Source organism: Amborella trichopoda, chromosome 13 (assembly GCF_054954075.1).
Source record: "Amborella trichopoda isolate Santa Cruz 75 chromosome 13, AtrichopodaSantaCruz75HAP2 v2.0, whole genome shotgun sequence".
In the NCBI taxonomy this organism is placed as follows: domain Eukaryota; kingdom Viridiplantae; phylum Streptophyta; class Magnoliopsida; order Amborellales; family Amborellaceae; genus Amborella; species Amborella trichopoda.
The window spans coordinates 41,019,340-41,035,000 of NC_142348.1; the positions used below are offsets into that span (position 1 = coordinate 41,019,340).

General features: G+C 38.4%; 1 protein-coding gene across 7 annotated transcripts in view; it reads left to right on the forward strand.

Moving 5' to 3' along the window:
• LOC18442422 (symplekin) overlaps positions 1 to 15,661 on the forward strand; it is a 78,249-nt gene that overhangs the window by 11,574 nt on the left and 51,014 nt on the right. For 5 of the 7 annotated variants that reach the window (XR_016046928.1, XM_011628135.3, XM_020672532.2 and 2 more), the window contains exons 6-8: positions 13,897 to 14,065; positions 14,855 to 14,983; positions 15,241 to 15,661. The exon at positions 15,241 to 15,661 is cut by the window's right edge and continues 119 nt beyond it. Coding sequence is in view for 5 of the 7 variants with exons in the window: in XM_011628135.3 (XP_011626437.1) it covers positions 13,897 to 14,065; positions 14,855 to 14,983; positions 15,241 to 15,661 (719 nt within the window). In the remaining 2 variants the exon portion in view is untranslated. The remainder of the gene's footprint in view (positions 1 to 13,896; positions 14,066 to 14,854; positions 14,984 to 15,240) is intronic. The other 2 variants (XM_088854986.1, XM_020672531.2) reach the window with 1 other exon arrangement.

Below are 15,661 nucleotides of genomic sequence, written 5' to 3' on the forward strand. Positions count from 1 at the left end.
GCAGTAGATAATGTTAGTGACCTGTCTCCTACTGTTTCACCTTAGTTTTGAGTAGATCCCCTCATCAATCACAGGTATAAGTTGAATTTGCTCAGACTAGGAAACCTTTACCTAGCAGATTCTCACACACACATTTACATGCTTCCTTTTATGTTCACACAACCAAGTGTTATCAAAACTGGCTGCCAAGGCTGCCTATAGGCAGGGTGATTGAATTAAAATTTTGTGTCTGCTCGCCCAGGCTGTTCTTAGGTGGCCGTGAACACTGTGAAATTTAGGTGTTCACTTGGCAGGTACTAGAGATGGTGCGGTGAGGCTCTAAACATCCCAATGACTCTTCTTCTAAGCTCCCCTGAAACAAAAAGAGAGTGTCAGGGAACTTAGAAGTAGAGCATTTGGGATGTTTGGAAGAAGAGTATTTTTGGATGTTTTGAACACTGGCATTTTGTGAGATGGTTAGGTATACAGTCATACTTTAGGCACTTGCTTCCCGATCTTTCATGGAGTTAGGCCCAATACTTTATTGTTGATTAGAGAATAACTGCCTTTCTTGATTAGAGAATAACTGCCTTTCATGAAACTTGGTTGGATTCTCAGGATTTTTTCTCTCTTTGGATAAGTGAGGGACATAATGCCATTGCACCCTACTGAGGTGGTCTACAATATCTTCAGTCTAGATTTTCGTATGCATGTGTGTGCACACGTGCATGAATATTCACATAAGTACATAATGTGTGTGTATCTTGTTATATAGTTTGGTTGTTACAAATATTTGTTTGGCCTATATACATTTTTTGGAATTTATTATTTTGGCAATTTGAATTTAAGATTTATGGAATGGACATTATGGCGGTTAGGACTAGTCTTATGGTACCTAAGTCTTTTATCTGAATCAGCGGTTCAGGATGATAGACTGAGTCATTAGGGCTGAATCCCCTTTGTTTATTCTGTGTTTTGTTAGCGTTAATTCACTGAAATGAGCTAAACATGCCCAAATTTAGAAAATGTAACTAATATTTAGAGTGAGATGAAAATCTGAAACCCAAATCTTCTCTTGCTATTCCGTTCTTCTCTGGACATGCTAACTATAGTTGTCCTGTTCCTGTATTATAGGCTTGCTTTGAACAGAATTTACATCACTGACCTTGGAGTTCGAGAACAAACTGAAGAGTCCTCTTAATATCCCATCTAGTCTTTGTGGAATAGATGGCACCTTTTTTAATTATCTGGCTGCAATTAGAACAATCTATACTATTCTCCTGCAAATTCTCATTCATTGTATTTCTCACTTTGGACATAACAAATCCAATTGTTTTTCAAATTCAATGGCACATAGCAAACTTTTCTGTTTACGCAAATCTAGTTATCACCAAATTACTCCAGTCTTTTCCAGCTGTCTTGCTAAATTAAGAAAATTCATTTCTATAAGGAAGGGTTTTGCTTGAAATTTTTTGTGCAATTTTGTGACCTAAAGTCGGGGTTTAGTCTTTGCATGAAATAGAATGGGATCCCAGATCACCCTGCATACACACACAAGCACAACAACGCACGCATCCTTCCCATAGAGCGACAAAAAAAAGGGCTTTCCATTCTTAGTCCTTGTGATCCTTCTCTCCAATTCCTACCTGGCATTGTTCTTTAAATTACTAGTCAATGCATTTGAATTCTGTATGATACAATTTTGATTACTCTTGTAATGTAAACTTTATCTTGTATGTTACTTTGGTGGGATGTGCATAGACTAGGTGTCGTTCCCTCTAAGATGGTCCTCGTCCCTTAGCTGGTAGTACGTTGCATGGTGTTTATGGTCATTCATTAACACATATAAGGATTTCTAGGTGTTACCTTTGTAGCCATCATAGTGCATAGATGTGTCTTTTCTCATTCCTTTCTCATATCAGGTCTGGGAGTTGTTTACAGGTTGCTAATTGTCTTACTTCTTAAGAGTCAGAGAAGCTTTGGTTTTCTTGGGTTAAAGGGCCTTATCAATATGGATAAGGTGCTTGGTTTCACAGAGAGTTTTGAATGAACAAGTATGGAGTCTCAAGACCCATGTATAATGGAGGTCGACTGTCTTAAAATTTATGAGTTGGGCATGAAGAAGACTACTATACCTTGAGAGGTCAGGGCCCATGTATAATGGAGACCGATTGTCTTAGAATTATGAGTTGGGCATGAGGAAGACTACTGTACCTTGTCTCTTGTTGAACATTTTAGAGGAAATATTTAATATATCTGCGCAAAGATTTATATTGTTTTTACCATGTGATAACTGATGAGGGAAGCCAATGTGGAAGTGGATGCATAGGATAATAGGGATATAAGTTGAGATGATGTTTCTTTGTAGGGAGATGTTGAGACATTAACTTGACATCTGTCTTTCCTCTTTGCTGTTTTGTACGTTCCAAATTGTTTTAATAATTTGTTACTTGTCAAACAATAGAATAGAATATCAAGGCCCTAGCAGAGGTAGTAAAAGGAATCATGATTTGGTGGTAAATTGATTTTTTTTGAGTGGGAGGGTTAGTTTAGGTTCTTTGGTTGAGGTGGAATATTGGTCACTTTCTACCTTCTTAGTGGGGTATTGCCATTTTCATTGATGACTTAGGGGTTTTTAGATTGTACATGCTGATGATAGTTTTCGTCAGCAAATGTAAATGCAATTTTAGATGGAGGTTCGACCTTGACATATCTCCACCGAGGTATAGTAAGTTATCTCGGTCTCTAATGGTTTCTGATAACATCCATCTTAATTGCATTTCTTTCCTTGCAATTTTACTTCCTGAGATTCTTCTTGATGCGAAAGGAAGGTGAGAAGGGTCACTTTCTACCTTCTTAGTGGGGTATTGTAATTTTCATTGATGACTTGGGGGTTTTTAGATTGTACACGCTGGTGATAGTTTTCGTGAGTAAATGTAAATGAAATTTTAGATGGAGGTTCCACCTTGACCTTGACAGATCTGCACAGACGTATAGTAAGTTATCTCGGTCTCTATTGGTTTCTGATAACATCCATCTTAATTGCATTTCTTTCCTTGCAATTTTACTAGCTGAGATTCTTCTTGATGCAAAAGGAAGGTGAGAAATTATATCCTCCCTATTTTTTGATCTTAGAACAATCACATAGTGATCAACAATGGATGAACAATTTGTGCTCTAGATCCCAATCAATTGAGAGAAGAAGTTCTCTCGTTTTTTCTTTTCAATAACTCAAGTCAAAGAAAAGTAAAGTCTCATGGGACACCCTCCTCTTTTTTATAGAAAGCATTTGTTAAAAAACAAAAATCACAAAAATCCAAAAGATGTCTTCCAACTCTCTCTCTCATGCACCTCCCACCAATTTAGGCGCGTATATCTTAAACTCACACACCCTTTTTCTAGTCTCCCTTTCTCTTTAACTCATATAGTCTCTCTCTAGTCCCACAATTAGCAGCTATTTTCCTCCCCAGCTGACTTCCTCTCCGTTCCTTGTTTTATTAGATCACCATGCAAATCCCAACCAACCTGCCTTCCTAGGACACCAGATAACACCCTACTTGGAAAGGAAGCTTAACTAACTAATCCTAAGATATCTCATGCTAATACTAAACAAATAGAAATATTATTGAGTAAATATCCCTGCCCATAACATCTCTAATTAAAACCTATGTTAGTCCAGTAGAGCTAGCAATCGCAAATTAAACAATAGCCTATATAAAGAGCTTTTATCTACATCTTTGTAAAAGAATAAAATAAAAATAAAATCCAATTTGATTTGCACCGTCCTTACCTAGTTGGAGAATGTCCTCAAGTTATGAAATGAGTTAATAGGAATTCTATGCTAAACCCACTGTCTTCTAGAACCCGAATCTTGCGCATTGACATTGTGGCTTGATATTTGGACTTGTGGGTTACAAGTCCTATCAAAATATCTTCAAACAAGTCGCTGCTTATTTGAACAGAACCAAGTCTAGTAGTGTGCATCTGTGGGCTGAAATCCTTCGATTGGAAGTAGGAAGGGTCACCACTGCTATTGGTGAGAGAAAGGAATCCTTTGTAGTCCCCAGCGCCCCCACCACCGGTTGAGAATAAAGCGTCTTCATGGTCAGTCTAAAATAGAGTTCCATAACATTGAGGGAAGTCATTTTAATGTTTGAATTGGACTCTCTTTCCTCATATCTATATGTATCACAATATTGACCACATGGTTCCTCTATGTCTATACCCCTCCATTGGTAAATTGGTGTTGGGGTGGCCAGCTTCCCTGGTCTTGTTGACTTTCATGCTCCCGTTGATGCCATCACGCACCTAATACAACGAGATGGTCGGGTACATCATCAGCCCAGTCCCACACAGACTCGGGTTCTAATTCTTGTCATTCTCCACAGAAACCCTCATGATTTAGATCCAACCCCATAGATCCCTTATTGTTTTGACCATGCTTTTGCTGATGTTGCTCACGCAGCAATGAAGCAACCATCTCTGTCATATTGTCTAGTTGTTGTTCTCAGAATTGTTCCACTTTAGTGCTTCGTCTTTTGTAAACTCTAAGATCATCCATGGTGCTGATTTAGATCGTTACGAATGCAGCTGACTTAGGATTGATACCAAAATGATGTGAAAGGAAGGTGAGAAATCAAATCTGCCTTCTTGTCGATCTTAGAACAATCACACAAAGATCAACAATGGAGGAAAAAGTTGGGCTTGGAATCGCACATTAAGAGAGAGGAAAGCTCTCTCTTCTTTTCATTAACTCAAGTCAAACAAAACCAAAGTCTCAATTGGACTTCCCCTCTTTTTTATATTCAAACCATTTCAAAGAAAGAAGCTTATGTTTAAACTCACCCCTTCTCTAGATCTACTATTGTAGGAAATTTCTTCCTTTCTAATTACACTCTTTCTCTAGTCCCACTATTTTAGGAATTATTTTCCTCTAGCATGCACTCTCTCTATTTCCTTTTTTTTAGATCAAGATGCACGAATCCCAACCATCACGCTTTCGTAGGACTCCACGTCATAGTTACTAGGCTTCGGCATTGAATAAGATCTGGGATCGGGAGCTCGGGATTGTGACAAGCAGGAAGCTACCTATGGTAGGGGTCGTTGTCTGTAAGCCCTGAAAACCTAGGTATCTCGAACGCAATATGTGGGAGAGCTCTATTCGAACTTAATCGGGCTCAAATGATAAATTATACAGGACTAAACTCCACCTGGTTAAAAATCAAGGCTCTTGAGAGCACTTAACTAGTATAAGACTATAGTATGTACTACTATGCTATTATATCACATTGCCATACAATTATATACTGCTTTACTATAATACAATGCTATGTACTGTGTTCTACAAAACTATGCTATATGCTGCTATATTTGAATTTACGATATGCTATATAGTATCTACCATACTATACCATACTGCTAGATTATAACATACAGTGTTACTAGAAGAAGTGTATTAATTTAGAATTGCACAAAGAATATACTGTGATGCTATTCTACACCACAATGCTGGGGACTGGATCCTCATAACATAGGGCCTCAACCCCTTTAGGAAGGATCGAGATTCCAATTTTAAAAAATCGTTGAGTGAGATTCCCTTTCCTGGAATGTAGGAGCGAAATTCTGGAGCAGAATGAACCCTTTGGTTGGATGATCCTGGTAACTATGCTCCATGTACTACCCCATTGGGAAAGGAAACTAGCTAATCGAAAGAGACCTCATGCTAATCCTAAACATGGAGAATTAACTTTAAATGACTACCCCTGCCTATAGAATCTAATTAAAACCCAAGTTAGTTTCCCTGAGCTTGAAATCCCAAATCAAACAATACCATATATTAATATACACAAAATAAATTTCATTCACATGTTTTACCCACCCATTATAAAAATATAAAATGAAAAAATACTATTTGCATCACTTCTTCTGCATACTCATTCTGAGGCATTTCCCTAGAATCCCTTAAAGCCACATATGGCCATTTCTAGCAAAATTGTAATTGGAGGCTTCTACACCTTGTACCATCTTAACCTCTCCACACATGCCCCAGCTTTCCTTCCTTGCCTTTTCTCAAGCCTAAATAGACCCCATCGACCACCAGACCTGTGTTTAGTTATTCCTTTGGGTTCTTCTTGTATAGCGGCTCTTATGTCCACTATGCAATCCATTGCATGTTGGGGGTACACTTGGATTACCATCTGACAATTCAAATACAATTAATTGTCGTTCTGTTAGGAACAAAAACATGGTAAAGAGCAATATTGAAATATTGATTGCAGTTCTTCGTGACTTGTTTTATTACAAGTTTGATATGGCTCACTTTACCTTTGGTGCCAAACTAGAATTCTTCTTTCCACGATGGAACTTTGTGGTTGAATCATGGGAGAGTTTAAGAATGGTGCCATCATGTTTGGTGCATAAACCATTTGTTTTTCTCTCTTGAAATGAAAATGCCTTCCCTGAAGCAGTAGTCGGTTTTTGAGGTTGATTAGGCTAGATCTTTGATAAGTTGATGCCTGCACGAGTGATATGTTTGGAGGTGACCTTGGAATCTGCAAAGTAATTGAAGGTGGGACTTTCCTTGTCTATCATTGCATAGGAGGTTCGTGTTGGGAAGTAATTTGGAACTGAGAAGCTCATGGAAGAAGGTTTTGGCCTTTAGTTTTGATCGAGTTTGATGTTGTGCAGATGATCCAGTGAGATTGGGTGTTTGTATTCATTAGTACTTTGGTTCATCACAACAATTATAGTACTCATGTAATAAATTCAAGAAAATTTTGATGAACTTGAGGTGGGTATAGTTGTAGGACTTGTGTAAATGGATTTGCTTGTTTATTGGGAGGATATTTCACTTGCAGAGCTTAGATGGTCCATGTGCTCCTCCCATGAATCGTAATCGGCCAAGGCTTTGGTCCCTGTACAGTTCCTCTTGTGCCTCAGCTATACTATACTGTACTAAGGCTAACTGCGTAGGCGAAGCTGGGTCAAAGCATCAACAGGTGATGGGAACAAGAAGCTGGCATGCATGGCTTGCAAGTGCGCCTTTTGGCTACAGTAAAAACCATGCCATGTGCATGGCTAGCTCATGCTAGGTTATACCAGGTTGGCTAGCTTCTTATTGATATTAATTACGATCCTCTCTCTCACTCTTCGCATTCTTTCCATCTCTATAATTTGTCACTGAGAGTCCAATAGTCAGACTTAGAAGCTATGAATCAATATAGTGTCTTTTTTGGTTCTTCATATCATTAGAGTGGCTTCTCGGCTTCCTTGATTTCTACGCAATTTTCCACTCCTCTTGCATACAAATCAAGCCATCTAGCAACTAACTTTACCGACCAACAACTACTGTAGAACAAACTACCGCTAGATAGCTTGGTCGATCAACAGAACAATAGATAAGCATGAACATGCTAAGCCCATGCCGCCTGCACCATGATAGCCTCACTACACACCTCAACGAGTTCAGTTGGTCTCATGTTAACCAATGAGTGTCGTGAGGCCTGGCTTCATGCATATGCACTCTATCACCGTCTATTTAACGAGTCTAAAATGAGTTCAGTAATGTTGCGTAACGAGACGACTAAGAGTTCAGCTAGTCTAATGTTGACTTTTCATCATAGGAAGACTAAGGGTTCAGTTGTCTAGCACAACGAGTCTGGAACTCGTTTAGTTGTCAAGATAGATGAGGCATTCTTAAAGCATACTAAGAGCTCAGTTCTATAGTGCAAGGAGGCTTGGAATAATGGATCTCCAAAAACTCAGGATAGGTACAAATTGTGGCGAAGTCCATACATGCTTTTAGGCTGTTTCAAATCACAATATGATGAGAGACTTACTCAATCTTCCAAATTCTTCTATGTTTTTGGTGGGGTCCTGGTGTGTTTGTCTATTAGGATGATAGCTTTTTTGTTGCTAATAATTGAAAGCTTGGTTGTAGTGCATTCGTTGTTTTCTAATGTACAAGCATATTCCATTTTTGGTATTATTCTCTTGTAAAAATATTTTTACTCATTCCCGCTCCCCCAAATTGGAGTATGTAGCATGTCACTGTCATTTAATCCATTTTATGTAATAAATTTAGGGAAAAAATTTATCTGAAGTGAGGTCTGAGGTCATAGATGCATTTGCAAAATTAGAATATCTGAAGTGAAAGAATTTTTGAGAAAGATGAAGATAGGATATGCTTTAGGACCAGATTGTATCCCAATAGAGCTTTGGAAGTGCATGGGAAAGATTGACATATTTTGGCTGCTTAAGCTGTTCAACAAGATGCTGAGAACAAAGAAAATGCCAGACGAATGGAGAAAAGTATTGTGGTACCTATTTACATGAACAAAGGAGATATACAAAACTGTACGAACTATTGAGGGATAATTATGAGCCACATTATGAAGCTGCAGGAAAAAGTGACTGAGCAACGAAGAAGACATGAAATGCGTGTTCATAAAATCAGTTCGGCTTTTTGCTAAGGAGGTCAACAATTGAGGCTATTTCCTAATTAGACAACTTTGAGAAGTTTAGGGAGAATGGAAGAAATCTTCATATGGTTTTTATTGATTTAGAGAAAACATACTATAGGGTACCTAGATAGTTAATTTGGTGGGTGTTGAAGAAGAAAGGAGTTTCTAGTGTATATATTGACGTAGTGAGAGATATGTACAAGGGAGCGCTAACTAATATGAGAATAGCTAATGGAGAGACAAGTGAGTTTTCCCTGACAGTAGGCCTTGATTAAGGGTCAGCATTGAGCCCATATCTCTTTGTTTTGGTTATGGACGCGTCAAATAGGCATCTACATGGTGAGGTACTGTGGTGCATGTTTTGATTGATGAGACTAGATGCGACATCCAAGCGATGTTAGAACTTTGGAGGGATGCTCTAGAATCTAAGGTTTTTAAAATTAGCTGGACTAAGACACAATATATGGAATGCAAGTTTAGAAATAGTATGAGTAGGAACTTGGAATTAGTTTAGAATGTGGCCAAGAAATACCTAAAAGAGATTATTTTTAGTATCTTGGGTCAACAATCTAGGAGAATCAAGAGATTGAGGAAGATTTCGTGCGTTGAATTAGAGCTGGGTGGACGAAGTGAAGATGCTTGGAATTTTATGTGATCACCGCATACCAATGAAACTAAAGAGGAAGTTATATAGGATTGCTGTAAGAACAACCATGCTTTATGGGATGGAATGTTTGACGGATCAAGAAACAACATATTTAAAGGATGAGTATGGATGAGATGAAGATGTTGAGATAGATGAGTGGCAAGAAAAGAAAGGATAATATTCAAAATGAATATATATATATATATATATATATATATATATATAAGGGAATTTAAGGATTGCTCCAATAGGCAATAAGATGAGGAAAAGTACACTTAGGTGGGCTGGCCATGTGCAACATAGACCTAATGCAACACTAGTTAAGAGAGGCAATTTGGTTCAAGTAGAATGCTCTAAAAGGGGAAGGAGAAGGCCCAAAAGGAGATGGAAGGAAGTAGTGAGAAGAGATATGGTGATTTGTAGTTTAACTGAGGGTATGGCCCTTGGCCCTTGATTCGACAGAATGACAAAACATGATTTGTGTAGCGGACCCCAAATTGATGGGATAAGACTCCGATGATGATGATAATGATTTCAAGAAAACTTTTATGCTTTGTGAATTGGTGGGAACTAAACAAGTTAACGTGTTTTCTTTAATGGAAGGGATTTGAGGGAGGCAGACATGAACCTTATATCACCATTGGAAGGCTTGTAATGAATTACCAAATGGGTACTAGTTTTATGGTTACTTGTGGCCAAGTTTCGACGTGCCCTACTATGTGTGTAGTGCATATGTGGGAACTATTGGCATTGTAAAGTAGTGCATATGTGGGAACTATTGGCATTGTAAAGTAGCAATTTTGGTAGATTTTATTAAAACAAACATGTATGAGAGTATAAAAATAACAAGAATTTATCACATCAGCAATGGTGATGCACCAAAAGAATCAATAATATTTATGCAGCTTCTTTGACTTGTTGGTTATCTCTATTTGTCCATGAGGTGACCCATTTTTATTTGATGCATCCACCACCGCATTGACTTCCCAATACATTTTCTGAAATAAGATCATCGTTCATGTCTCAGCTAATCTACCCCAGAAAAACGAAATGCCATCGCTGTTGATGAGATTAAGAATCGCTTTGGTCATGTCTACCATCATATCCATATCTGGCGGTCAGCTTGCTCACCATCCTTTTTAGATTAAGTTCCACTTCTACTATTGTGCATACAGAAAATGACTTAATGAATATCGTGAGACTGTCAGTGCAACTGAGTGTCCTTTGTGGTGTCAACCTTCTCCAAGTGGACCATCACAAACCTTTTTGATCACTTGTAATATTCTTGGTTAATCCTCGACCCCATATCGGAGCTGGATTCCAAGGATTTGCCATCATGTTTCTTCGATATAACCCTAGCATCTTCACATTCCCTTGTTTGTTTTTTGGGGCCTGTGCTGTCCATGTTAATCTTGTATCACTCACAAAATCCTTGAGCTGGTTTTCCTAATCACTAATTAAGAGCCTCATACTGTATCATGTTATCCTTTTCTAAATATTCTATTAAAACGCCCCATGTAAACCCAGTCTTGGTGGCATAGATTCCACTTACAGAGTGGGACAGATCATCACCCAATCAATTCTAAAAGGAGACTCGATAAGCAATTCCAGATTTCTCTCACTCATGATGAACCACTATGTGCTCCATAGTCACCCAAAATATACTGATTTGAATTTCCTTCTTGGAGATGGTTATTGGTGAGGATTTCATTTATGATTCAACCATTTTATCCTGCTTCTTGCTGCATACTCTCTTTACCGCGGACTAGTAATGTGCTACAGTTGTTCTATATAGCGCATTGCAGTAACAGTTAATTGTGAAGACTTCGCGAAACCTTTGTTTGATGAACCTGGTAGTTGAGGTGGTGCTCCTGCCCTGGAACCTTGATTCTGCTCCATCTTTAAAACCACCAAGTCCAAAGTTAAAATAGCATTCCATAGCCACTTCCTGCTCTAATCCTCACTGCTATCTGCATTCCTTGTTTCTCACTGCTTCATTTTCTCCAAGGCTTCTGATCCTCACTGCTATGTGGAACATGTTTTGGATGGATGTGGCTATGGTATGGGATGGTAGTGGTAGATGTGGAGCTACTCATAGAGATTGTCTTATGGTGTTTATGGATTGGGTTGATTCCAGGCTTGGCTTTGGATTATTGTGCATGGGAACATGAAGGCTGATTTGATAAATTTGGTAAATTTTATGAGACTTGGTGTAACATTTTTATCGCTCTTAGCTTGAGTGCTCCATTTTTTTTCATGATTCTTGAACTTTGACCATTCATTGTTCAGTATCTCATAGTGCTTTTAAGAGGAACAAATTGTTCAGTATCTCCTGGTCGCTCTCTCTCTCTCTATGTTTCTTTTTTTTTTTTTAAATGGACAAGAAATTTTGATGAAGCTGCTCTTAAATTTTCTTAATCTTTCTTGGAATTGTGCCACGTGATTAGGAGATGTTTGGATCTTAGGTTTGAAGCTGCTAAGGTGATTGACCTCTATTGCAGATGTTTGGATTTGGCCATTTATGGCCCTTCTTGTCGCTAATTCCCAGATGTTTAACTCCTTTCTGGACGTTATCTAGATTTCAGAAAGTCAAATTTCAAGTCTGGTTAATTTAATGAGGTTTTGTTAGACTCAGAAATGATATTGAAAGATGAATTTCCTTCTTTTTGAATTTGAAGCAACATCTTGAGAGTTTGAATTTATATGCCGTATTGAAATCTTTCTAAATTCTGACATGGTTTTCCTAATTTGAGTACTTATCTTTCAAGATAATTAATAGCCTTAAACAAGCATATTGAGTTAGTTGCCTCCCCGTCTCTTGTCTACTTTGTCTGAAGCTGTAATGGCCTAACATGGGAGTATGCATGTGGTATGTTTGGAGGGAATAACTGGCCTCCATCAAGAATATTACTGGATCAAGTCCCTTTGGGTACCCATATCTACTCTGGATCTACTTCCAAAATACTCTTGGATGGGTTCCTTCTTTCTGGGCATCTTCTTAGATCCACACTTTATCGGATAGTTTCTTTGATTTGTACTTGGATGGGGGTACTTCTTTATGTGGGCAGTGTAGTGGTTATTCCATGGAGCAAAATATGAAGTTCCTTAGTAGTGGGAAGTTTAGTGGTTACTCCTTGTAGGAAAATATGAAGTTCCTTAGTAGTTACTCCCATGAATGACTGTTATCCAGCTAGAACTCCACTATGGTGGCCTTTTGGTGAACACATCAATGATGCCCATTTGATTGTCATAAAAGTCTCTCTAGTAGGCTTGGGCCTTGTCCTCAGCAGTGAAGCCGCTGATATGCTCTGGGTGGGCAAATGTAGTTGCAGTGCACATCCATCTTGACACGTTGGATGTGAGGGTTCTTACCCATCCTGAATCTTTTGCAACTATGCATTAGTTGAGACCTTGCATAATTGTTTCAAAAAAAAAAAAAAAAGGTTTGCAAATTCATTTTTGAATTGATTAGGAGACAAGTTCCTATACTGTTCAGTGTGTTCTGTGACATTTTATGGGAGCAACTGGATTAATGGAGCATCTGGCCTCTGGAACTCAGGGCATTGCCCATTGAAGTATTCATGTGATTGATGGGATTAAATGCAAAATGCGGGTGGAGTATATCTGCAGTGAGGTGGTAGTATGCAATTCAAAATATATGTTAATTGCGTGAGGTGGTTGTGTTTGCAATCTGCACTTCCTTTTTTTGACCACATCTCTCTGACTCTCTTAATGAGTAGGCTATTCCTTAGTGACTCTACTGCAGTAATTTCTCTTTCCGGCTTCTCTCCTTAATCTGCTTTTTCCAGTCTCTCTAACCTTTCCTGTCTTTTTGGACAACTTGGCTAATTCTTTATCTCGGTAGGTGTGAATTCCTTGGTGGAATGCATTACTGACAGTGCTCTTGTTGTGGCCATAGAATACAGTTGGAAAGATGGGGGAATCCCCTTACAACAAAATGCAAATTGCCTCTTATTTGCAGTGTTGTTCATGTCGGCACCATTGGGCTAGGGGTATGGCAAACCAAAGCCTAAACTGGGGATTGGAGTGCTTTTCCATACGAAGCCTAAATTAAAACCCTGATCCTCAGTGTTGCACAACACGATTTTCCAGCTGAGTTATGGGCTCGAACCCTTGTCTGTGGTTTTCCAGTTTAACTACCAAAGTATTACCAATCCAAGGTTTGTGTTAAATGGGGATCTTTCAATGCCATTGTAGTCAATGTATTTTATTTATTTATTTATTGTGTTTTGATAACTAAGATTACTCTTTTAATTAGGCCAATTTTGGACCTTCAGTGATAATTTTTTGACCAATTTATTTTTCAAATTGGGGTAACTGTGAACCTTATCACCACTGCAAAACACCTTTCTTATAATGAAGATTCCATACTAGTAGCTAATCTTGGGGAGGCAACATAGAAAGTGCTGGGTGTTGTATATCTAGAATTTCCATGAACTGTAGAATCCATGTCAAATTTACTATGAAATATGGTCATTAGTTTGCTTAAGAGATGCACAACTGCAGTTAATATCTTGGTCGTTTCAGTAAAACTTTGTCATTTGTGTAAAAGTATGCATATTCGTAAATAGGTGACTGAAAAATGAAGGTTTGCTTGTGTAGTTGTATTTGATTTCACAGTTTGGTTGATTTCTGATAATGTTTTCCTTTGGAATGCCAGTCAGATTGTGTTGCTTTTTGAGTTATTTGTGGGTTTAACTAAACAAGTTTCATGTTATCAAAATCTTGATGAATTCTTTTTGCTTGAGATTCTTTTACTGAATCTGATTTTTCCGTATTTGTCATCAGTCTTGCAGCAGTTGCCAAGAAGCGGCCTCTGCATTATAGCCGTGTTCTCCCTGCACTACTTGGGTTTGATTCGGATACATGTAAAGGAGGTCATTCTGTGAGCATTCAACATTCCCTAAAGACTTCCTTCTTGGGATTTTTGAAGTGTACACATCCAGTTGTCTTGTCGGTAAAGTTTTCTGTTATCTTTACTGCATCAGTTCCTTCTGGATTCCATTTCTTACATTCTGCTTAAGATTCTGGCTTATGCTTTTATATTGCATGCTGCCCATCTTGAATAAGAATCTGGCTCTGGTGCCCATCTTGATTAATGCATCACCTATCTATACCGAATAGTTTCCTATTGAGGAAACATGTACTAACATTTCTCGTAGTAGCTTATGTTAAAGTACTTAAGAGTCTTTAACCCCTTTTGAGTCTTAAACCCCTTATGCTATATGTCGTCCCCTATGGGAATGTTATTCTTAACCAACAGCTTCTTAAAAGCCTCCACTTTCAGAGATTGTATGCTGGAATGTTTTGGCCCTTTGTGTACTTTCATGCTTCAATGCTTGAACGGAACATGGTGAGTCTTGAGGCATAATGTGTCTGCAAGAAAAGACTGCATCTGGGTGGCCTATCTTTCTCATCTTTATATCTGACACTTGGTTTAAGGAAATTGGATCCATTTCTTTTAGACAATCTCGATAGAGTATAATGTAAGTTCATTTGAATTTCTCTAAATTCTGTGATAGAGATTACCCATTTCTAATGTTTGTTTTTCTCTAGCTGCAACATGCGGGTGCCTGTAGTACAAAACTGGTATTTCTTAGAAATATCTGGAGCAACGGCCTTGTTCATTTCATATAGGTTTTGCAGTGCGATAGTACTGGTTGTGGCATGATCTTGTCATAGGGATGGGATGATCCTATCTACTTTAATTAACTCTTTTATTTTTTTATTTTTTTCCCATTTCCAGTCACGCGATCGATTGCTTGTAGCATTACGAGCAATAAATGCTGGAGACGTCGCTGATCAAGTCGTAAGACAAGTAGACAGAATGGTTAAATATGCTGAGCGAACGGCAAGGGATTTACGTTTTGGAAAGGTAGTTCATTTTGAGTTTGAAGAATTCTTGTCATCATAGGTAATAGTAAGAAACTGATCTGTTAATCTATTTACCGAACTTGTCACCCTCAAAAAAAAAGAAATAAAAGAAACTGTACTTTTTATATTACTCTTATTAAAACTGAACTTTCGATGCTTATTCTCAAAAAAAAAGACTGAACTTTCTATGCTTCTTTATTGTGCAATGGAATGCATGTCTTTATGGACTAATATTTGACTTCTGGTGCTCTGCTATAGGACGAACTTCTTGCAGGCGATCCCATTAGGAAGAGGCCCTTGGCTCCTGATGATGGGGCTGACACCAATAATGATGATATACCTGCAAAACGTACTCGACTTGACTTATTATCATCTCCTGATCAACCTTCTCAATTGATTAATGATCAACTCCCAGATAGTGGTCTAATAAATGGAACTTCTGGACCAGCCTCTTTGCTGGGAAGTGAGATGACTCCTGTCCAACAAATGATTGCCATGATCGGGGCTCTACTTGCAGAAGGAGAAAGGGGTGCCGAGTCCTTGGAGATTCTAATTTCAAAGATACATCCAGATTTGTTAGCTGATATAGTCATGGCTAATATGAAATACCTCCCTAAGGGTCCCCCACCTTTATCTACTCGGCTTGCGAACTCACAGGCAGCATCGCCATGGCCTCCAG